The following is a 21,444-nucleotide window of genomic DNA, read 5'->3' on the forward strand; positions in this document are numbered from 1 at the left end:
TCCACTCGGCGGGGTCGCAGCTAAATGGAAGGCACCGAGATGTACCCCTTTTTCGCGCAATGGTCAAATCAAGGTTTTGAAACGCGAGCTGTACCCATCTCACAATAAATAAATAAATAAAACGGACACCTCTACTAGGAGATGGGTAAAAAGGAACAGGTCCCCGCCCTGCGGTCTTTGTGCAGGGTTCTTTGTGGGTATGGTCGGCGACTAGCCGGGGTCGTCCTCCCGATGGGGGACTAGCACTAGCCGTCTTCCACATGGTCCCTCGGGTCCCTGCTGCTCCTAATCTCGTCGTACATCCTCCTGCTGATCTCAGCAACATCCTGCTCCCTCCCTCGTCTCGCCCTGCGCGTCTGCTCCGCCTCCCCGTCGTCTGCCCTGCGTCGTCTGGTGACGGGTCCTCCGTAGTCGGTCGAGGTCGCCGCCCTCCTCGTGCCTCTTCCCAACGTTTCCTCGGCGGCCGATGCCGTCTGCTCCGACTCCGCCGTCCCCGGGTCTGCCCTGCCCTCGTCTGCGCTAGCTTCTGTTTCGTCATCACTGATGTCCGTCCTCTTCTTTCTCCTCTTCTTGTATGCTTTGCACATCGCGTCGATTCCTTTTCGCGTGAGCACCAGCCTGAAGCCCGCCCAGCAGCTGAACCGCTCCCTAAGTCGAAGGAGCATCATCAGTCTCACCCACTTCGCTCGCTGCCCACCGTCTCCGCTCCCTCCCGCTTGAGCCGCCGTCGTGGCCCTCGTTCGTCCCACTGGCTGCTGGCCTGTCTGCACGTTACCTCCGTTATCCCTCCTCCTCCGCGACTCCCTCAAGGCCGGCCGAGCCTCCTTCCACCCAGTGAAGAGCTTCCTCAGCCACTCGATGTGTTCCTCTCTCTTCATTATGCGCGCCGTAGCCTCATCATTGAGCTGGATCCACCTCTGCACCGCTCCCGTCGCCGCCTCGGCCACGACTTGCAAGTTCCTCGTGACCCCGGCGCCAAGGTCCCTCCGGCTCTTCTCCGAGAGATCATCTACCAGCGCCGGCAACACCCCCCCGACGGCTGGGGCTAGTGCATCGTACCCGTCCTCATCCAGCACCCTATAGCGTGAGCCCTTCAGCGCAGCGACATGCGCTTTCCTCAGCGTCTTCAGCGTATCCTTGGAGTCGGGTGCCGCCTGGGCTACTTTGCTGATCGCCGTCCCCGTCTGCGCTCGCGCTACTCTGAGGAACCATCTGGCCTGCTCCCTATTCCCCAGGCAGGCGCCGCTAAGCAAGTGCGCCATCGTCGCTCTAGGCGGGTTCTCATCTTCCTCGGTCCATTGCTGCGCGGCTTTCCGCGCGACTGGACACAGCGGGTCTCGCTTTAGTGCCGCCCTCCTCGTCGCGTCCCTCGCGGCCTTACAGACGAGGCAGCCCCTGAGTTCGCTCCTCGTGGCGGCGCCCGGGGTCTCTTTCCCCGCCTCTCCCCGCATGATCCTCTCGTGGTGCGCTCCGTGTGGCACCCCCGCCTGCTGCCGCACCCGCGCTCCCATCTCACAGTAGAGGTGTCCCTATTTATTTACGACTGGTGTCACGAGCCAGAATGCAGAAAACGCCGCAGCGCAGGCGCTGGCGGTGGCCCGCCATCAACGTTCCAAGCATTTCGTAACAGCAGTCAGCAGACGCGAGTCGAAAATTGGGTCGTCGACCGTATAACAAGCGATGATGTACAGATGTACTGGTCACTGCTGCGCAGAGGTGAGATGGCGCGCGCCGCTGAGCGCAGCGAGGAGAGCTTACTCCGCTGCACCACTCACGGGCCACGGCGCGCGGGCCGCTGTTGTAGCTTGCGAACGATAGTAGTACACCGTGTCTCGACGCTTTTGGCAGCGCAGCGGCGACGCCGCGACGCCTTGCATTCACACGGCCTGGCGGCTAGCTCTTCACCGTGCGCTCTCGCTCGAACGCGGCCGGCTTGGGCACCTTGAGCGAGAAGTCGAGGGTGGCGTACCCGTTCGTGAGCGCGCCCTGCGAGATGATGTCGACGTGCGGCGAGAAGAAGTCCGGCATCGTGGCCGAAGTGATGCCGCCGCTCGCCTCGATGGTCACGTGAGGCCACTCCTCCTTGAGCCGGCCCGCGACCTCCTTGAGCGCGGCGGGCGTGTAGTTGTCGAGCATCAGCACGTCGGCGCCGGCGCCGGCCGCCTAGCCTCGGCTGGTCTCGGGTCAGCTCGGGCAGTCTCATCCGGAGGACTTCGGCGACAACTTCGGGTCTTCTCGGCTCGTCTCGGCCCCCCTCTCTCGGCTCCTCTCCGCCTCGCGAGCGTCCGCCTCGGAAGTGCACTCGACCTCTATCTTGGTCGAGAAGCCGGCGACCGAACGCGCCTGAGTCGGATGCGTGAGCCATCCTCCGGGGTGTCACGATTGCATCGCCCGCCGAGCAACGGAGCACGCCTTTGCGACGGAGCTCGCTATCGACCCGCTCGACCAGATGTGGTTGTCCTTGAGCATGACCATGTGGGAGAGGTCCATCCGGTGCGTATCGGCGCCGCCGACGAGCAAGCCGTACTTCTCGACCAGCCCGAAGCCTGCTCACAGACTTGCTCGTCGGTCTACGCAGCTCTTCTTCGTGGCCGCCCCTCGGCTGCTCTGGAGGCCGGGAGTCGTCTTGCGGGTGCCGGCAACGCGCCCCTGCCACCCGTGCTGCCGTGCGAGCTCCATCGCCGTGTGCGCCGCCGTCGCAACCTAGAGGGTACGGCCAAAGCTCAGGGAAGGGTCAGCGTCTCAGCCGCACGCCCCGCCGTCGCCACCCCGGAGCAGCGCGACAGGATGTTGAGCGCCGTCCTCTCAGCGACGAGGAGCGCGCGAGTCGGGCCCTCGACCCGCGCGACCGGCGCCTGCGCGAAGGTTTCCGAGACGGTTCGGGGACGGTTCGGGGACGGTTCGGAGAAGGTCGGTACCCGCGCGACGGGAGCCTTGGCGGCCGCCTCATCTGCGGTGATGAAGTGGCCCTCCGGGACGAGCCAGGTCGCGGTGCAGCCCGCCTCTCGGAAGACTTGGTCTGCAAAGGGCACGCCGGCCAGCACGCCCGCCGCCTGTGTGCGCACAGATGGGCATGAGCGCGGCGAGAAAGGCCGCGGGGCGTGGAGCTCCGAGTCAACAGCAGGGAGGCTGATGCGCTCGTGAATACTCTAGGCACGCTCCTTCCCGAGGAGCATCGCGTGGTGCGGCTCGTCGCCGACCACAAAGCCTCCGACATCCCACTTTGGGATGTCCTGCGCGAACCATCGTCCGACCTCCTCCTTCCAGTGCGGCGGGAGCAGCGACGCCAGAGCGGGCGGTGGGACCGGGTCGCCAGATTGGTCGGTGAGAGGCATGGTACGCGGCGCTGCCGGCTCGCACCGCGAGGTCTCGGAGCACAGGGGAGCGGAGAGAGCCAATGATGGTTGCTCGAGAGAGGGGTACCCTGGGTGGGCGGGTTAGTCAGCCTGCCCAAAATACCCCGGTATTTTGCCGATTTGGCTGATTTGGGGCCCAAACCAGCCTCAGTCAGACTCGGCTCAGTCCTCAGAGCTCAGTGCTCAGAGCCCGGGCGGGAAATTGATTGATGATTTCCACGGAGTTTCCCCAGGAAACTAGAGGGTGCTCTAGGGAAACTAGCAGGAAACACGGTAAGGAAACCAGGTAGGGTGCGAGAGGAAACCCTTGGACAGGCCAAGCAAGCTAGAGAACACAACCCCCTCTCCCTCTCTCTCTCTCTCTTCTCCCAGACCCAGTACAAAGCTCGCTTCCGAGCTCTCACGCCGCGCGTAGGGCCCTTAGGGGCCTAGAGAACACAACCCGTCTCCCTCTTCTCCTAAGCTCAGTGCGTACGTACACAACGATCTATCTACATCAACTTGGCGAGCTGTGATGGCCGCGCGTTGCCCTTCGTCGGTGGCGGCTTCCTCCAACCTCTGCGCCGCGCTCGGCGAACCTCGACAGCGCGCCTTCGGTGGCATGCTGCTCTTTGCGACAGAAGCCTGGAGAGCAGCTCCTCTACTGCTCACACGCTCTGCACAGTTGGCACAGCCTACTATGCGGCTGCCACAGCTGTGACAGCGATGGGCTCGCCCTCACTGGCCCTCAGTCACTTGTGCTGCGGCTTATGTGAGCGACACTGCTCGACGACTGCCGGCACACTGTGAGACCATGGGTGTGAGGTAAAACCACGCTACCAGCGCTTGGTCACATCAGCCCCGAGGTCAGATCCTTCTCCTCTGTTGATGGTAACACTTGTCTACTCGCTGGAGCCGAGCAGGAGGGCCTGGCGCCCAACCCCTGGTCACAACTCACCAGGGTCCTTCCCCCCCTGAGAGACCCTCTCAATTATATAGTATCCTGAGCCCTGGTCTGACAGCCTGACAGCAAACCCCGGACAGCGCCTGACAGTGCCCGACAGCCCGACAGCGCTGACAGCACTTTCTCTGACAGTCTGACAGCACGTATCTGACAGTCTGACAGCAGAGTCTGACAGTCGAGGGGTCCCGTCGCTGTCAGGCCCTAACGTGACAGCCTGACAGCTGCCCGACAGCCCGACAGCACACAGTGGTCTGACAGCAGCGCTCTGACAGCCCGACAGCAGCACAGACCGTACACAGACCCCGTAGAGCCTCTTTCTTGTGCCCCATGAGGGTGTAACAAAATTACATGCAAAGACATGTGAGTGTGGTCCATGTAGTCATGGGATGGTCATGGGTCTCTCTTTCAACCCTCCCGCCCCACCTCTGCGGACCCCTCTCTATCACCGGCGGCTGTGTGCTACTACAAATGAAGCTACCAGCTAGCCTTCTGGGGCCCTACAGTCATATGCCTACGGCGTCTGGGTGGGGGTGGCCGCCGCCGTCTGTGCCGCCGCCGCCGCCTGCGCCTGCGCCGCCATCTGCGCTCCTCAGGCGGCCGCCGCCGCCGGCGTGATCACGCCGTAGGAGGGGGGCAGCTGCGTAGCCGCCAGTAGAGTCCTGCTGGTCTCCACTTGATAGTGTCATAAGTGTTGCTGGTGTGTGTCAGAGCCTGACAGCACCCCGACAGCACCACCTGACAGCACCTGACAGCAACAGCCCAACGTCTGACAGCAGCAGCAGCCTGTCAGCTCCGACAGCTCCGACAGCGTCTGACAGTGCAACACCCGACAGCTCCGACAGCACCCGACAGCTACACTTGAGGCAAACCCCACTTTGGGACCTGTTTGAGGCGGTGTGACGGCTCTCACAGGGCACGGGAAGCTCGCCCGCCGTGTCTGCGTGGCCCGCCCGACCCGCGGGGAACGGCGCGCGCCCCTCCCGGCGGAGCTGGGTGCGGCAGACGGGCCCACGGGTCGGTTCCGGGCCGATTTGGGGCCGTTCTGTCTAGTTATGGGTCAAAATCGAGCTAGACAGTTAAATATCTCGCCCCCACGGATGAAACTTTTTGAATTTTCTGGCCACGATCGTCGACCGGGCCCGTGAGGCCACGGGAACGCCCTCGGATTGTACAGCACCCTCCACTAGCCACAACCGTGGGCCCTCAACCGCGTATCGGTGTCGCCGCAAAATAGCCTTCAGACGCTGTCCAGTCGTTATAAATCGGCCAATCTGGCCCCTCTGCCACAAGTTTTGCTTTGGGACGCACCGTAGCACGGTGGAGTCGAGATCCGGCGCGCAACCATCAAAAGTTTCATCAATCGGGCCCGGCTAGACCTGCCACCGGAGGCGCGCAAAATGGAGGCGATTTTGTGGTGGTAAAGCGCAAGATGGCCAGAACGGGGCGCCGCGCGCTCGGGAGCGCTCGCCGCTCGCAGGCCAACTCCTCCCCAGCACGGTGCGTGCGTGCGCTCAGGTTGAACTCGATGCCGCGACTTCACAGCCTCCGCCGTGAAGCGTCCAGCACGCCGAGGGCGGACGCTTTTCGGCGCCCATGGTTTTGGCGCAGCGCTTCGCCGGCTGTCATCCCAGTCCATGGTCGCTCCACATCGATTCCCAGGCGTGCCCGCACGCTCCTCAGGGGAGTGGGCACGCCTCTTGCTATCCTGAAGCGCGCGTCAAGCCCGCTCGACCGTGAGCTTGCTCAGCGAACAGTTTTTCAACAGACGTTGAGCGACGGGCGTGAATCTCCCACACACTCGCCAACTCCTGACTGAGCAGGCCTAGTACCCACGTGATAGCCCCACTGATCCATCCCATGCGATCAGGCGCCGCTCGGACCCCATCTTCGAGCAGGATTCCTCGCGGCAACACAACTCGGCGCTCTCGATGTGCGCGCTAGGCAGTCTCAACGCCGATTACTGCCGAGCGCGCACGACTCGTCGGCGTACCGGCGTGCCGCTGGCATACTACGCGACGGTGGAGGCGCGTGGGCTTGCTCAAAAGGCATGCATCTGTCGGAGAGTGTGCCGCAAGACCTGATGTGCCTCCGCTCCAGGTGTGTGGCAGTTCGATGGATCCAGCCCAGCGACCTCCACGTGACGATTGAGGACTGCTCTTCCCCTTCGGCCGAGCCTCCAGTCCCTGCCACCGTGCACTGGCGCCAGCGAGCTGCGTTTACATCCCGCACGCGCGATCGGCAGTCGAGTTACAACCCGCAGCTGTGCTGTGTGCGCGCGCACTCGAAAGTGGTTCGGCGATCTCTCGGCGACCACTCGTCGACTCGCGCTCGGACGCGAGGTGCGTGCTCGCCTGCCTCCCCCGGGAAGGACACGGCCATTTCCAGCGAGATCTGTGGAATCATCCTCACCACCCTGCCCTCACGCCACCCAACCCGTCCGGCTGCTGCCATACTGGGACGTGAGTGCAATATTTGTGCTGCCCTCGCCATCCGACGCGTGTGCTCCGCTCCCTGCAGGCGGGGATCGCCGTCGCGCACCAACACGCTTCGTCCGGGAGGCGCGCGGCGCGACCCGCGTTGCGAGAGCGTCGGCGGAGCCCGCGTGCTGGCCCTCTCCGGGACCGCCGCCGGGGCCCAGAGGGCGCAGATTCGGCCCCCCAGGGTCAAAGAGGGCGGTTCTGACACCGCCAAGCGGTGCTTTCGTGGACCCCACGAGCTCGCGTTCATCCGTTCAAAAATATTTATTTACCCGCAGTTTGCCTCAAGTGCAGCTACAGATCCCCTCGACTGTCAGACACGCACCCGACAGCACCCGACAGCACTGACAGCACCTGACAGCTGGTCTGACAGAGGCACCTGACAGTGCCTGACAGCTGCCCGACAGCCCGACAGATCACCTGACAGCACCTGACAGTCTGACAGCCAGTGAGAGGGCTCAAAGATAGTATTATAGAGCTGTGGAGAGCTGTGGACTAGTTTGCGCGGCGGTAGAAAAAGGCCGGTGGGCTGACCTCCTGAGCGAGCGCGAGCTGCGTTTTTTACTCGAATTCAGCCACTCGCTGCGCGCGTTGCCGTGCCTGGCCCCACACATGAGATTGAGAATATATGCCCGGGTCGCGAGCTCGACTCAGATATCTCGGCTCTCGCGCCAAAACGACGTATACCTAGATGTAACCGACACAGCTCATGAGCTCGGAGAGTACCGCACGACGTGCCGCACGATGGGCAGCAGGTTGTCCGCGGCGGCGTCGCAAAAGGCGTTGAAGTCCGCCGCCGCGTCGCCGGTCGCGAGGTCGGACAGCGCGCGCAGAGAGAGGTACGGCACAGAGTATGCTCGGCAGACCTGCGCGACGGCGGCGTTCTCCATCTCGCAGCAGGCGGGATCGCCGAGGTGGCACCAGTGGGTCGCCGCCATCTCGGCCTTCATCGCGGTGTCGCAAAACTTCGACCCCGACGCGATGCGGCCTTCGCTCAGCGCCGCGCCGGCGGGCGGCGGCGCGCCGCGCGCTACCTTGAGGAGCTCCGGGTCTGCAGGGTAGACGTGCGCCCACTCGACGAAGGGCGTCTCGCCCAGCCGCAGTTGGTAGCTCGGGTCCCAAGGGTACTTGAACGCGCGGCAGTCCATGTCGTAATTGATCACCGAGGCGCCGAGTACGATGTCGCCGATCGACTGGCCGGCGAGGAGCCCGCCCGCCACGCCGGAGAAGACGAGCTTAGTGGCGCCGAACTCGGAGATCATCGTGGTGGCGGCGGACGCCGCGAACACCATGCCGACGTTGGAGGCGCCAAAGACAACCTCGCACCCCTCCAGCTTCCCTGTCGTGAAGCTAAAGACCTCGCCGCGCTTGTGCTCGACCTGGTCTGTGACCACCTTGCGGAGGGCGGCGATCTCCGCCGGCATGGCCGCGAGTATGCCGAACCGGGCGACGGGGGCTGCAGTGGTGCTGGGGAGCGGCATCGAGTGTGTGCGGGCTTCTCTCTCGCCGAAGAAAAGAAATCATCTTTCTTTTTCCAGCGATAGCTTGGGATGTCCGTTTTATTATTTATTTATTTGTTTATTGTACCCGCGTCGTGCGCTCGTGCGTTGAGAGTGTGATCTCCAAAGTGTGTGAGGGCGAGATCTATGGCGAGATGTCAGATGAGACGAGTCACAGACTCACACGGTCAGGAGAGTTTTTACGAGAGAACGCGGATACAGACACAAGAAGACAAGACGCACTCTCTCACGTTACAAGGGACAATCTGCAACAGTGCACAGTGTGGAGTTCAGGCCTGGGCCCGAGCCCCTAGGGCGACAAGACATGCGCAGAGGGCGGTGAAGCGCGGTGGGGGGGCGAAGTCGAAGACGAAGAGAATGAGGCTGAGAGAAACTCCGCAGAGCCCGAAGAGGGTTGGCACGAGCTAACTACCCCTGAAGTGGGGCAGTGAATGATGGCCTGCTGAGCCGAGTTATGGCGATGGCCCGCCAAATGGTGAGGAAGTGAAGGTTGGGTTGATCCGTCGGGACAGTGCTGCACCGACCCCAAGGGGTCGGTAACTATGCGGAGGTGCCTCACGGCAGGCCACCATCTAGGCCACCATTGCCGTTGCCTCCTCCTTCTTCTCCTCCTCCTCAGGGCTGCAGCCCTTCGAGTTCGCCGGCGAACTGGCGAACTGGTTCGTGAACTGGTTCGGTGAACTCGTGGTTCGTTCGTGGTTCGTTCGGAGGGCTGGTGGATTAACGTTAACACGGTGTTGACACGTTAACGGTTAACACCACAGCCGTAGAGGTGTTAAAACGTGTTAACACCGCCCCTCGGGAGGTGTTGACCCGCCGTCTAGCATATTCACTTCACACCCGCAGCTGCGATTGCGAAGTCGGCAATCGCTGCATCCACATCCTCCTCTTCCGCCTTTCGGTACTTCTTGAGCGCATTCTTCAGCGGCGTCTTGCCACAGTTCTCGTACAGCTCCTCGAGCTCCACCCAGCGCGTGTCGATGAATCCAGCGTCATTGCTGTCCTCTTTGAAGGTGCCTCGCGTGAGGTAGCACACGGCCTTGTCGGCAGCAGCCAGCCTGTTGCGCCGCTTCTTTGCGATGAGTTGCTCGGGCTCGCAGAAGCGCATGCCGAGCACCGCATCAATCTTGAAGCAGAATGTCGGCACGACCGCATCGTCCGCACCGCCACCTGCCAGCCGCGCCTGCCGCTGCGCCGCAGCCGCTTTCTGGCACTTGTAGCGGCAGCACATGGTGCGGTGCGCGTACTTGAGCAGATGGTGCGCGCTGCAGTTGGCGCAGTGGCCCTGGGAGTAGGGCGCGCGCGGCATTGACGCGGACCCAGGTATTTCTCGGGTATACCCGGTTTTTTGCAGGTATACCCGGGTTTTACCCGGAGCGTGTGTCAACACCGTGTTAACGGCTGTGTTAACGCTTGTTTTGGGACTGCCGTTCAACTGTGTTAACACCGACCTCTGCGCCAAGTGTTGGCACGATCTGTAGTCAGAGCTGCCCCTGAGGTGTGTTAATGTTAATCCACCAGCCCTGCGAGCTCCTCCTCCAGCCCTCCACCGGCCCCGCCCCGCCCATGGTGCCTGCCTTGTCAGCCGAGGGGAGGTGCCACTGAGGTGTGGCTGGGGGCGCCGCCGCGGTGCCCGCCGGTGCCCGTGAGGTGCACCAGCCTTGGGAGCCCGCGGGGCCAGCCGCCGCCAGCGCGCTGCCGCCACGCCGCCAGCCTCTGCCTGCAGCCACGCGCCCACGCCCGCGCGTGCGCCGCCTGCGCCACCTTCTTGTCCACCTCTGCTTCTGCCCGCACAGGGGCAGCTGTGCTCTGCCGCGCGGGTTTACGAGACGAGCGCGGTGTCCCACCGGTGAGGTCTCGAGGTTTGGGTCGGGAGCTGGAAGGAACTTACAACTTTATTGCCAGAATTTTCGCGCTTTCGGCGTTCTTCATGATTGTTCTCATCCTATCGCTTTCACGCTTTGCGGCGACTCGTGAAACCGACAAACGCCGATACGGTCGTGCCGCTACTAGGCTCTCAGCTGGAGCGAGAGGGCGTAAAGCCGATGATTTGCGCGGTCGGCGGCTCGTCGGCCACGACTGCTGGCCAGGAGCCTGGGCCAAAGTCGAGCACGCTCACCGACGAGTCGGGCACGCATGCGGCCTCCTCCGAGCCCAGTGCCTCCGCGAGAATCTCGTGCAGCCCTCGCTCGTCGCTCACAATCACGCTAGCCGAGCCGTCCCGCGTCCCGCGAATCACAAAGTCTCTCACCGCGAGGGCCTCCTCCCGCGCCGCCGCCTCGCCTGCCAAGCCCTGTGATGTCTCCACGCCGAGCCCGCCGATGACCGTCGGCGAGAGCCGCGCGGCAAGATGCTCGGCGCCGCCAAGCGACGCTGGCGTGGGCGACGCCAGGACGAAGCGCACGTCGGCGCCAAAGTGCTCCGCCAGCGCGTCGGCGGTCTCGGTGGCGGCCACAGTGGCAGCGGGCCGGAGTAAGATTAGCCGCCGAGCGCTGTGGTGGACCGCCGGGACGCCGGATGGGTCGGCGTGCAGAGCGAGCTGCGCGAGAGCCGCGCTGATCAGCATACGTGTGTAGGGATCCCTGCGTACATGGGGCGGCGCGCGCTAGGGACAAAAAGAGACTCGAATTCCACCAGGGACATCCTTAAAATCCCTTGTGGCGGCGTGCCGTCCTCCCATCCCTCCCTTGGCCTATATGTTTTCTTTCTGACCAAGGGACATTGTCGGTGTAAACACACCGGCCAGGAGCGGGAGCGCCAGAGAGAAGGCAAAAGGCATGACAAGCAAAGACTCTCTCTAACGCCGCGGTCAAAAGAGACCGACGGACCTTGAATTTCGGCGGACGCCGAAATTCACACAAGCTGATCGAGCCCAGCGTGCCCGCGGCCGCCTCCCGCGCAGCACCGCCGCTGGGGACGACACGCTGCGGAATCGGATCGAGCCCATGCACGGGCAAAGAAGGACGCTGCAGAAGCGGTTGGAGAGGCAGCCGGCGTCTGCCGTCACAACGAGTCCCAGCGCTGGTTGGACATGCGCGTCGGCTCGCCCGAGGACTGCTGTCGCGACCCTCCCGTCGTGACGCAGCCTCCGACGAGCTCTGCAACCGAGGAGAGTGAGGGTGCGCCTCCCCTCACTGCTGGCCTGGCTGCGCACCGCCCCACAAAGCACCCCCTCGAGCATCTCTACAAGTACAAGTACAAGGGCGACCTTCTCCAAGTCGTCAACACGCTCGGCGGCTCCGGCAAGACTTTAGCCTTGGCCACCCTCCTTGCGGAGCAGGAGGAGATCCGCTCTCGGTCGGCAACGTGGCAGCTAGTCGAGAGACTCGGTAGTTGTGACCCCCCTCTGTGCTCTGAGTGAGGACAGGAGAGAGAGAGCTTTTGTGGTGTTGGTGTACGCAATATCGGGCGGTGGAGTGGCGCGGCGGCGGGCGGCGCGAGGCGGCGGCGCGGCGAGGCAGCGGGCGACGCAGGGCGGGGCGGCGCGGCGGCGGTGGGGTAATTAATTATTTGTTAATTAATTATTACTTAATAATCATCGGGCGGCGGCGCGGCGCGGCGGCGGGCGGGGCGGAGCGGGGCGGCGCGACCATCTGTCCTGACGGGGGAAACCTTTGATGCAGAACAATGGTCGTGCCGCCCTCGACTCAAGGGGCTGCCTTCCATCCGCCGCTGCTCAGGCCGGGGGAGGGGGGGAGACCTCCTGTCCCTCGCGGAACGGGAGCAGGCCCCTCCTTGCCCGGTCTGCGAAGCAGGGCGGTGGTCGTGCCATCTTCGCTTCACAAAGACCACGCCGCAATCGTCGCCGGCGCGCGACGCGTTCCCGTAGGCCGGACTGTCCTGGTCGAGAGTGTGTGCCGCCAAGGCGGGGCTACTCGAGGACAGTGCCGACGGGACGCGGCTCGAGAGACGACTCCCGCGAAGGCACGGCTGGCATCCGTGGCGTGGGGCTCGTCTTCGAAAAGTCGGGCATGGCTCTACCCGCAACTTTCTCGCTAACACGCGCGCACTGCCGAGCCTGCGGTGGGCGCGCTGAGGCCGCACGTCTACCTCCGTCATAGTGCCACGACGTGCGGCCTAGAATTAGCACACGCGCTTCTGCTCGCATACACTCATACAATGAATTGTCATCACCCGTGAGTGCGAGATAGGGCTAGCAGTAGGCAGCTAGCCTGTGAAGAGAGCGTCCATAGACACCTCACATGACCCCACACACGGTCTCGACCGTGCCTCGCCGGCCGGAGAGATTGCTGGAGGTAGAGCAAGCCTGCTCTAGCCTCGCATGTCACTTCCTGTTGTCTGTTGTTTGTTGTGCCCTTGTTTGTTCTCTTGGCACCTTGGAGTGCTGGGGGGGGCAACAGGGAGGATGTGGCCTTGAGTTATGTGTACGCCTACTCAAGGTGTGTGGCAGCCCGCTGGCTGTGTGTCTTGTGAGCCTGTTTGTGTCTGTGTGTCGCTCGTGCGTGTCGTCATCATCTGTCTAGCGTCCACCCATACCGCGTTGGTGTCCAGTCCGAGCCTGGCTGTTCTTCACCTTTCTACCTACCTACCTACGCAATAACGGGACAGGGTAGTCGTTCTCTCTAGCTCCCCTTCTAGCTCTTAGCATGAGCTGCGCCCTGTGTCCGACCCCTTTTGCGCAGCAACACCTTAAACTTTTAGGCCCTCCAAATTCGGGTCGGAGCGTAGGTAGCGGAGTGGGCCCCGAGTTTGAAAAGGGCGACGGACGCTTGCGTCCTAGCCTCCAACAACGCCTCCCCGGCGCAGAGGGGCCCCCGGAGGGATGCTCAACCGCTCCACGCCACGCCGCTTGCGGCGGTCCTCCTCTTCCCAGCTCCGCTGAGCCTGAGGGCCCGTGCTAATTATTTTTCTCCCGCGAAAGGCATTCGCTCCAGGGTTCCGGCTCCTACCCGGATAGGGGGTCCTGTTGGGACTGACTCGCGCCAAAACGCCCTACCTACCTACCTATCCCCAGGCCGCGCAGCGAAGCGAAAAAAGATGAAAATGGGTGGTACGTACCTATTGCAGGGCCCTTTTGGGCCAAACAAGACCAACCTACCTACCTATCTGGGAGGGGCCAGCCACGGCAGACCCCCTATCCGGGTAGGAGAAGGAACCCAGGGCGACCGGGCGCCCCCCCCCCCCCCCCTCCGACCACACTGCCTCCCTACAGGTCCTGGCTTCGGTTTCGCAACAGCTTCGTTTTCACAACACGGCCGCCTCGCGACGCCGCGCCGTCGTGCAGATCGTGCCCGAGCCGTCCACAAGGCCGCCGGCACATTTGCCAATGTGTGCCCGGAGCGCAGGGAGTCGATGGGTGCCGCAGTCCAAGCGATCACTGCACTGCAGTGCTCGCTCGCACTGCGGCGCTGCGCCACGGCGGCGAAGCATGTCTGGACTTCAAGGACAGTGCTTCTCCGCTGCTCGAGGCTTGCGGCAAGGTCCAGGCCGACCACACGGAGCACCCGAGGCAGCTGGCGTGGCCTCACTCATGACCTGTGCTACCCGTCGGCGGGGCCAGCTGCGGTTTCACAACGCGCCTCATTTTTGGCACCCTCCTGCTAGCCGCGCATGAGTAGGGAGACCGTGTGTGGTGTCTTCGCGGCCTAGAGCACCCTCTTGGCAGTCTATATTCCGGATTTTAGCCCTCCTGTCGCATCTGGTGAGCCGTACCATAGCGAGGACCAAACGCGTTGTGAAACCAAAGCCGGGACCTGTACTATCATTTAACAAATGGCCTGGCGCCAGGAGCACGGCAAGCCCGGCCACGCTGCTCCGCTCGACGGCGAGAAGGACCTGTCGTGGAAGCCCGGCGGCGGCGGGCAGGCGGCAAAGGAGCGGGCAAAGGAGATGCGCAAGTATGCCGAGCAGCGCGCCTTGCAGAAGGAGTCGGAGCGGGAGGCTAGGCGGAGTGAGAAGGCTGCGGCGGAGCGCCAGCTCAAGGAGATCAAGGCGGCCGTGACGTCGCTCGACATCAGCGCAGAGGACGTGCGGCCGATCTGCAGGTTTTTCGAGCTCGGCAAGTGCAATAAGGGCGCCAAGTGCAAGTTCCGCCACGAGGCGGCCGCCGCGGCCCCGGAGGGCGGCGCGGACGCCCCCGCCACCGCCTTCGACGTGGTTGCCGAGATGCCTGCCGACGCGTGGCTGCAAGTCCTCTCGCGGCTCGGCGTCGGAGGCCCGCTCGCTGGCAGCCACTACACTAACAACCCAGACCCTCACCAACCCTTGTCGGCCCTGACTAGGAGCGTGCTCGCTGGCTGCAGTCTGCTCTTCACTCGCCGCCATCGTCGGCACGCCGGGCGTGTGGGAGGAGAAGCGCGCGAACGTCTTCGGCGGCGGCGCCGAGAAGAGGGGCGGCGAGGAGAGGGGCGGCGAGGGCGGCGAGGCGGCGGCGAGGCGCGAGTGTTGCGTGAGCGAGGCCTCCACGGCTGGGAGGGGAGATGCCGCGAGGTTGCTCGAGATGACCCGAGATTGCGAGCCTAGGCCTCTCTCCACGGCTGGGCGCGCGCCTCTCTCGAGCCGCCGTCCGAGCTGCCGCTGGGCGAGCTGACGTCCGCCGCGATCGCAGGCTCGCGCGGGGCAATCTCGGGCCATCTATGGTCCATCCCAGGCCACCTCGGTCCATCTCCCTCAGGCTCGCTCGGCCTGTCGACGCACCGCGGCAAGATGGTGCGGCTCTGGGAGGCGAAGAGCGGCCGCCGCCTCGGCGCGATGGCGCTCAAGGAGAAGCCGCTCGTCTGGTCGAGCGGCTGTGATCCGTGACTGTGGTTGTCAACGAGCATTCATGAATGGCAGGAGCAGCCATTCGGCTGCGACGTCGGGGTCGTCGGCGTGCGCAAGGGCGCGTGCGACGTGGCTGGTTGTCGGACGGTCGCTGCCGTCGGCGACGTCGACGGCCGGCTGTGCTTGCTCTTCCTGGAGGAGGCGAGACCAGCCGAGATGACCCGGAGATTGCACCGAGATTAGGCCGGCTGTACCTGCTCGATCTGGAGGAGCCGCTCGAGAGCCGGACACAGCGCGGCCCCTTCTCTCCGCGGGGAGGTGGGCTCGCCGCAGCTGTCACTGGTCGCTTGGGGTCCGTCACCTGCGATGAGCACTAGGCGACCCCGCCGGCGGACTGGAGCCGAGGGAGGTGATGTGCAGCGTGGTGCTGCTGCAGGGGACAGGCAGGGCGGGGGCACGGCGCGGGGGCGGGGGCGGGGGCGGAGGCGGAGGCGGCGCCGCCGGTGATGCGGTGGCGGCGGAGGATGCGGAGGCGGCGGATGAGGCGGAGGAGGGGGGCGGGGAGGACGATGGCGACGGCGAGCGAGAGGGAGGAGGAGGCCGCTACACGCCGCTCGCGGAGCCTGTGGTCATCGCGAGTGCGTATCGAGACGGTCCGGCCGCGGTGAGCAGCAGCCCGTTCCTGTGCGAAGTGCCTAAGGTGGTCGGTGATGGTTCGTAGGCCTGATCACGGTGAGCAGCGCGAGCCTCGATGGCTGGCGCTCCGCCGACGCACCGCCCGGCGCGCGGACAGCGCATGAGAGCTGGCGCGGCGCTCTCTCGTTCGACGTGGCGGAGGGCGCGCTCAGTTTCGGCGGGCGAGACGAGCTGCCGGAGCAGGGCGGTTTGGGCCGCCTCTGGCAGTCGGGGCGGCTGCCTCTAGTCTCGCTCGCGGATGGAGGCGTGCAGCGCGGGGCGAGCGCGCTGTACGCGGGCTGGAACTTGCTGGGCGTCGCCATCGACGTGGGGGTTCGGGGGCGGCAGCGGCGGGCGCCGAGATTGGCCGAGCTCATTCGAGACTGCCCGAGGTAGGTGGAGACGGGGCAGCAGCGGTGGGCGTCGAGCCCTACCGCCGAGAGCGCCGAACTCGACGTGTTTGCTGTCGGCGAGACCGGCGAGGAGCCGCCGCCGTGTGTCGCCGGCACGCCCTCGCGTGAACTAGGGGTGGGAGGACCCGGCCCCTTCCCTGATCCTTCTCGGAACCATGCCTTAGGCGCTCGTCTCGCGTGCTACTCGCCAGGGTGGGGCTTGCTCGCGCTCGCATGCCGGCGCACAGCGGCTCTGCGGGAGCCGCGCTGCGGGTTGAGATGGATTGATCCGCTCGTTCAACGACTCAGGCGGACGGTGGCACTGTGGGACCCTCGCTGCTCGTCGCCCGGGCCCGTCGCGTCCGCAACGGCGCCAGCGGACGGGGCTGGCCACGCCCCGTTTCTTGCGCCGGACGGCGGCCGCGCATTTCGCCGCCAGCCATGTCCGTGGCAAGTCCGAGACACGTCCGTGACAGTCCCGCAGGCGGCTGCGTCCACATCGACGCCGGCGTCGACGGCCACTGGAGCGGCCACCTCCTTCATCTGCCCCCCGGCCCAGACGAGGCCATCCATCTGTACGACATCCGCCGGCCCGCCCGCCCACCCGCCGACCAACCACACCTGTCAACATGCCCACCAGCACCAGCACTGATTAGGCTCGGCCGTCCGGCCGCGGAGCGGCGCGAGCGGCGGCGGTCGCCGCTACCTCTGGTGGCGAGCATCTCCGTCGCGCGCCGACACGCCGGAGCTTGCTTCGCCGCGGGCGCGGACGGCCTCGTCGCGGCGGCGGCCGCCGGGCACGACAAGAAGGCGGGTGCGAGTGTGCGGTGGGCGACGGCGCGGCTGCATCTCAGGCGCCGCACGGAGGCTGGCGGCGGCGACGAGGCGGCGGAGGAGGCGGCGGCGAGGGCGGCGAAGGCGAAGGCGAAGGAGGAGGCGGCGAAGAAGAAGAAGAAGCGGGTCGTCACCAAGGGCGGCGGCATGAAGATGAAGCAGGGAAGCTCGGGTCGGACGGGCTAAGTCTCGTCGACACCTCCCAACCCTAGTCCCAACCGCGCCAACGCTTTTAGAGCGAGTGCCGCCCTCTTTGATTTTACAAAAAAACGCAGTTCACCACCTCCGGGTTTACGATGCGGCCTGGCTCCTCCGAGTTGATCGGCTCGCTCGGGTCGAAGTAGAAGAGGAGGCGCACGCGTGGCTGCGACGCAAACCGCACGCGCTGCAGGCGCGACTGCGCAAAGAAGTAGCCAGAGACCTGCTGGACCCACTTCATGCTGCTGCCCTCTCTCCCGTACAGCTCTTCCCTGGGGAGGAAGGCCTCCTCTGCGCCGCACGCCTCCACCGCCTCTCCCTCCCGCGCGGCTCGCATGACGTTAGGCAGCCTGTCGAAGATGGTGCTCGTGATGGCCTTCACCACCAGCTTGCGCACCCTACTGTCGTCGTTGATTGCGGCACACAGGAGGGAGACGTCTCGCTCCTCCATCCGGCGCATCGCTGCCGCCTCGCCGTCGCCGCAGAGGTCGCAGCCGATGCCGCGCAAGCTCGCGGCGATTATACGCGACTGCGCGTCTCTCGTTAACGAGAGGTGGAAGGGGATGCCTTTCGGACCTCCGATGAGGCTGCTCTCGCGGAGGGTGCACTCGACACGGCCAGATGGACAGGCAAAACACGCCGCCGCGGCTGGCGAATACGCCGATAGCCGGAAGGCCCCGGGCAGCAGCCGTTCCACGACGAGCGGAGCGACGAGCCAGGCGCGTCCGACCCAGCCGAGGCTAGTGAGCTCGCGGCTGCGCCGGAGCACGTCTGCTCGAAGGAAGCTCTGCACCTGGGGCTGCGGCTGGAGGTCGGCGAAGGGTGGCGGTTGAAGAACGCTGAGCACCACCAAAGCTGCTGGCAAAATCATGCGGTGAAGCGGGTCGTTGCTTCACGCGCGCGCACTCTGGCGAGGGACTTCAGCACACTCCGGGCCCTGGGGGAGTCAGCGTGGGGTCGGGCTACCATGTCCGACTTTCGACACACACAAGAATAAAGCCTGCGGAGCTGATTTTCACACCTTTAAAACGACCGTTCAAACGCACCCTCTTGACCCATGCAGCCGGCTGCTTGCTGGTGGGACTAGGGCCGCTGAGGCCCGCAAGAAGAATGAGCAAAAAAGTCGAAAATGGCGACTTGCACGAGCATGCCAAAGTACCACTTCGCGTGCGGTTCGAGGGGCAATCCGAGCCGGATTCACTGTGAACAGCCCGCTCCCGCCCGCCGCGGAACGGGCTTGCCGCGAACGCGCTGAGCGCTCGTACGGCATGCCTTCAGCCAGGATCACCTGCGCAGTGTGTGGGCACAAGCAGCGCCAAGGCAAGCCCTTCCGAGTCACTGAGTCCAACCTGCCGGCAGTGCTCCTCTTCTTCGCCGCCGCGTCCATGGCGGGCGCCGATAAGCTGCACGCTGGTGTTGACCTCTGCACCACGACCCGCCATCAGTACAAAGGCCCCAACGGCAGGTCCGCCCCTGTGGATCTGCCACCATGCATCAGCCAACGCGTGGCTGAACATCACGGCATGGAGGGTGAGCCACACCGAACGTACCGAGCGAAGAGCCGAGCGGAAGGAGGACGGGGAAGATGACTCCGAGGAGGACGAACCAGTGGAAATCCAGTTGTCAGATGTCACGATGCATCCGAAGGGGACCCCAGCGCCGGCATCATCCGTAGAGGCACGAGTGTTCGAAGAGAGAGTGGACCTGAGCAACAACATGACCTGTAGGCAAATGATCGGAGTGGGAGTCAGAAATGTGGTCCTTGCGCGAGGAGAGCTCGATAGACTCGAGGGGCCAGGATACGCCGCGAGGAGGACGGAGTTGCGCCGAAAGGCGAAAGATCAAGTACACCCCCAAGACTCCCCGGAACCGCCCAGGATGAGCTCCTGAGGTGCCAGTCCGCCCGAGATATGACCGGTTGAAGCTGGCTGGGGTTCCACGTTCCACGTTAGGCTGAACAAGCTTTTCCTCTCGCACCCCGTCTCTTTTCCTTTCCTTTTTTCTCTGCCGCACCCTCTCTTTTTCTCTCTATTTTCCCGGGAAAACCATCAAATTTTCCGGGCTCTGAGCCGAGTCTGAGGCTGGTTTGGGCCCAAAATCAGCCAAATCGGCAAAATACCGGGTATTTTGCGGGTATACCTGGAAAACCCCGGGTATACCTGGAAAATATCCTGCGACCGCCTGGGTATCGTGCCGATTTCCTCAATTTTGCGTCAGATTTTGCCCCAGACCAGCTCTCAGACTCAGGGAAACTCGTGAGTTTCCAGAATGGAGCACCAAACACCCTCTGTTTTCCCTGGAAATTTCCGGAAACGCAAAGTGCTGGGGACCCTCTGTTTTCCTTTTTGTTTGCCGGAAAAGCTTGTGCAGGCCAAGTTCCACGGTCAGGATGGAGGTGCCGAACTGGATGGGGGTCAGCTGGGGAGGCTGTTGTGGCGCACCGGACCGCCCCCCAGCACCGTGCCCCACCCAACTGCATCCATGGGAGTCACAAAAAACGGTGCTACACTCGCGGCTGCAAGCACTCACGTCTCACGACACTCAAACCCACCGCCTGCCTCCTACCCTGTACGAGGAGCCATTTCACCCGTGCAAAACATCTGCACAGGTGTACCGCCGACGCTCAAGCGCCGGGCCCCTACTAGAGTAGTCTTGTGGGACCCACAAACGACCAATACATCCACTCGGGGCTGCAGCATGTGTCCGGGGGGGGCATCCCCGTGAAGCAGCCAGCAGGTGCCGGACACGGCGTTGGCCGTCTTGGACCGAGATCAGGGCGCAACTGCCTATCTCGTGGGGCTGAAGGACCGTCATGGGGTCGGCTTTGATGCTGCCAATCAGTCGGGTCGATAGGTGGCGCCCCAGCGAGATGCGTTGCAGGTGCTCGGCGTCGCCTGCTTGTGTGGCCTGAACGCACTCGCGGGAGCCAGAGAGCAAAGGTGTGCGCGAATTGAGGCTTCTGAGCGAGTTCAGGCAAGCCACAGGACCGGCCATGTGCCTTGGTAGTCGAGCGGTGGCCGGAGGTAGCCTCCAGTAGTGCCTCTCAGTTCGGCACCTCGGTCTCGACCACGACAGACTGGGAGAAGGACAGAGCTTATTGGGAAACCGGCGGGAGGGATGGGAGAACGTCGGGCCGCCCCACTCGACAGAGACGGACCGGCGAACTGAACGGAACCGATCAGCAACGGTGTCGACCGTCGAGCGACTCCGTGTGACGAGCCGGACTGTCGCAGGAGATTGGGTACGAGGACGCGCACAATGACTGGCAGTTCAACCCGCAGTTCAACCCCACACCCCCACACGACAGTCCCAACCCACCCCAGCACACCTACCTAGTATCACTCTCTCCCCCTCCACCAGTCTGTGATGAATGGTCTACCTATGTCCCTATCCCGATATCCCTACCTTCCCCACACCTCAGTCGTCTTCACACGGCTGCCATCGCAGAGCAGATTCTAGAGCAGATTGTGAATGAGCTTGCCTGCGGCGAGGGCGATCGATCGATCGAGTGCACGGAGCTAAGTAAGTGCCTCGCCGTCCTCGCAGGAGTCGCTTGCGGCTCCCGTAGTGTGACTGTGTTAGTGCCAGTGCGCGCCAAAAAGAAAGAAAGAAAACAGACAACCCAAGTGCGCGCCAGAAAGAAAGAAAGAAAACAGACAACCCAAGGGAGGGATGGGAGGACGGCACGCCGCCACCACACAGGGATTTTAAGGAGAGGTGTGTGGTGCGCTATCCGTCGCCCACCCTAGGGAGTCTGCCTCTTCCTATCTCTCTTCGCAGTCTCTCGCCGAGTGCGCGCCAGTCCCGTGCCCACAAGCCGGCAAAAATTCTTTTGCTGGTCGCACGATTCACGCGACAGGCAAGGCGCGCGACGCCCTCATCTTTTGCTGTTTAGTGTGCCGCGCGGCGCCGTTTGTGGCAGCTCAGACGAGCGTGACCCCGGGCTTGCGTCAGTGGTCAATGATCTGGCTCCTCTGCGCCCCGGCCTCGTTCGCGCAGCCCAAGCCCGGCCTGCTCTCCAGCCTCGCCGCCACGGAGGCTCCTCGACCCGCCGCGACGATCAGCCCGGCCCGCGACAGCACCTCCGCCTCTTCGCGCATCTACTTTGACGTGCTCACGCTCAGTTCGCCTCGCGCAAGAGGCTCCGCCGCATTCAAGGGGAGCCCGCTCGGAAGGCTCGTCTTCCGGCTGAGCGGCGCGGCCCTGCTGCCGCAGCACAGCGCCAACGTGCGGATGCTCTGCACCGGTTTGCGCATACAGTGCGGTATCTCTCTGTGTGTGGCCACGTGTCGTACCGCGTCCTTCGGAAGTAGGCGAGAGGACGGG

The 21,444-nt window shown here is 64.1% G+C and overlaps 4 protein-coding genes across 4 annotated transcripts; 1 reads left to right on the forward strand and 3 right to left on the reverse strand.

Moving 5' to 3' along the window:
- Nucleotides 1-1,893: 1,893 nt before the first annotated feature.
- EMIHUDRAFT_99818 (hypothetical protein) lies at nt 1,894-3,335 on the reverse strand (the record flags this gene model as incomplete). The annotated part of the gene is made up of 6 exons (XM_005781802.1): nt 1,894-2,163; nt 2,308-2,343; nt 2,404-2,546; nt 2,753-2,855; nt 2,919-3,053; nt 3,201-3,335. The coding sequence occupies 6 exons, from the start codon at nt 3,333-3,335 to the stop codon at nt 1,894-1,896; spliced, it is 822 nt and encodes a 273-aa protein (XP_005781859.1).
- Nucleotides 3,336-7,319: 3,984 nt separating this feature from the next.
- Nucleotides 7,320-8,257, reverse strand: EMIHUDRAFT_463064 (hypothetical protein; the record flags this gene model as incomplete). Its single annotated transcript, XM_005781803.1, has 1 exon — nt 7,320-8,257. The coding sequence occupies one exon, from the start codon at nt 8,255-8,257 to the stop codon at nt 7,484-7,486; it is 774 nt and encodes a 257-aa protein (XP_005781860.1). The 3' UTR covers nt 7,320-7,483.
- A 2,056-nt stretch (nt 8,258-10,313) lies between these two features.
- EMIHUDRAFT_353348 (hypothetical protein) lies at nt 10,314-10,862 on the reverse strand (the record flags this gene model as incomplete). Its single annotated transcript, XM_005781804.1, has 1 exon — nt 10,314-10,862. One exon carries the CDS (start codon nt 10,860-10,862, stop codon nt 10,314-10,316), a length of 549 nt encoding a protein of 182 aa, XP_005781861.1.
- A 3,578-nt stretch (nt 10,863-14,440) lies between these two features.
- EMIHUDRAFT_434718 (hypothetical protein) lies at nt 14,441-17,202 on the forward strand. Its single transcript, XM_005781805.1, has 13 exons — nt 14,441-14,471; nt 14,539-14,714; nt 14,780-14,797; nt 14,931-15,019; nt 15,092-15,191; nt 15,263-15,337; nt 15,397-15,672; nt 15,741-16,021; nt 16,091-16,199; nt 16,272-16,359; nt 16,396-16,529; nt 16,571-16,676; nt 16,743-17,202. The coding sequence occupies exons 4-13, from the start codon at nt 14,963-14,965 to the stop codon at nt 17,104-17,106; spliced, it is 1,590 nt and encodes a 529-aa protein (XP_005781862.1). The 5' UTR covers nt 14,441-14,471; nt 14,539-14,714; nt 14,780-14,797; nt 14,931-14,962; the 3' UTR covers nt 17,107-17,202.
- Nucleotides 17,203-21,444: the final 4,242 nt, after the last annotated feature.

Source organism: Emiliania huxleyi, assembly GCF_000372725.1.
Source record: "Emiliania huxleyi CCMP1516 chromosome Unknown EMIHUscaffold_20, whole genome shotgun sequence".
Taxonomy (NCBI): domain Eukaryota; phylum Haptophyta; order Isochrysidales; family Noelaerhabdaceae; genus Emiliania; species Emiliania huxleyi.

Coding starts and splice junctions, on each gene's coding strand:
- EMIHUDRAFT_434718 (XM_005781805.1), top strand. CDS start 14,963: ATGGTGCGGCTCTGGGAGGCGAAGAGCGGCCGCCGCCTCGGCGCGATG. Junction 15,673..15,740: donor CGCGAGTGCGTATCGAGACG/GTCCGGCCGCGG, acceptor GATGGTTCGTAG/GCCTGATCACGGTGAGCAGC. Junction 16,360..16,395: donor CTGCGGGAGCCGCGCTGCGG/GTTGAGATGGAT, acceptor TCAACGACTCAG/GCGGACGGTGGCACTGTGGG.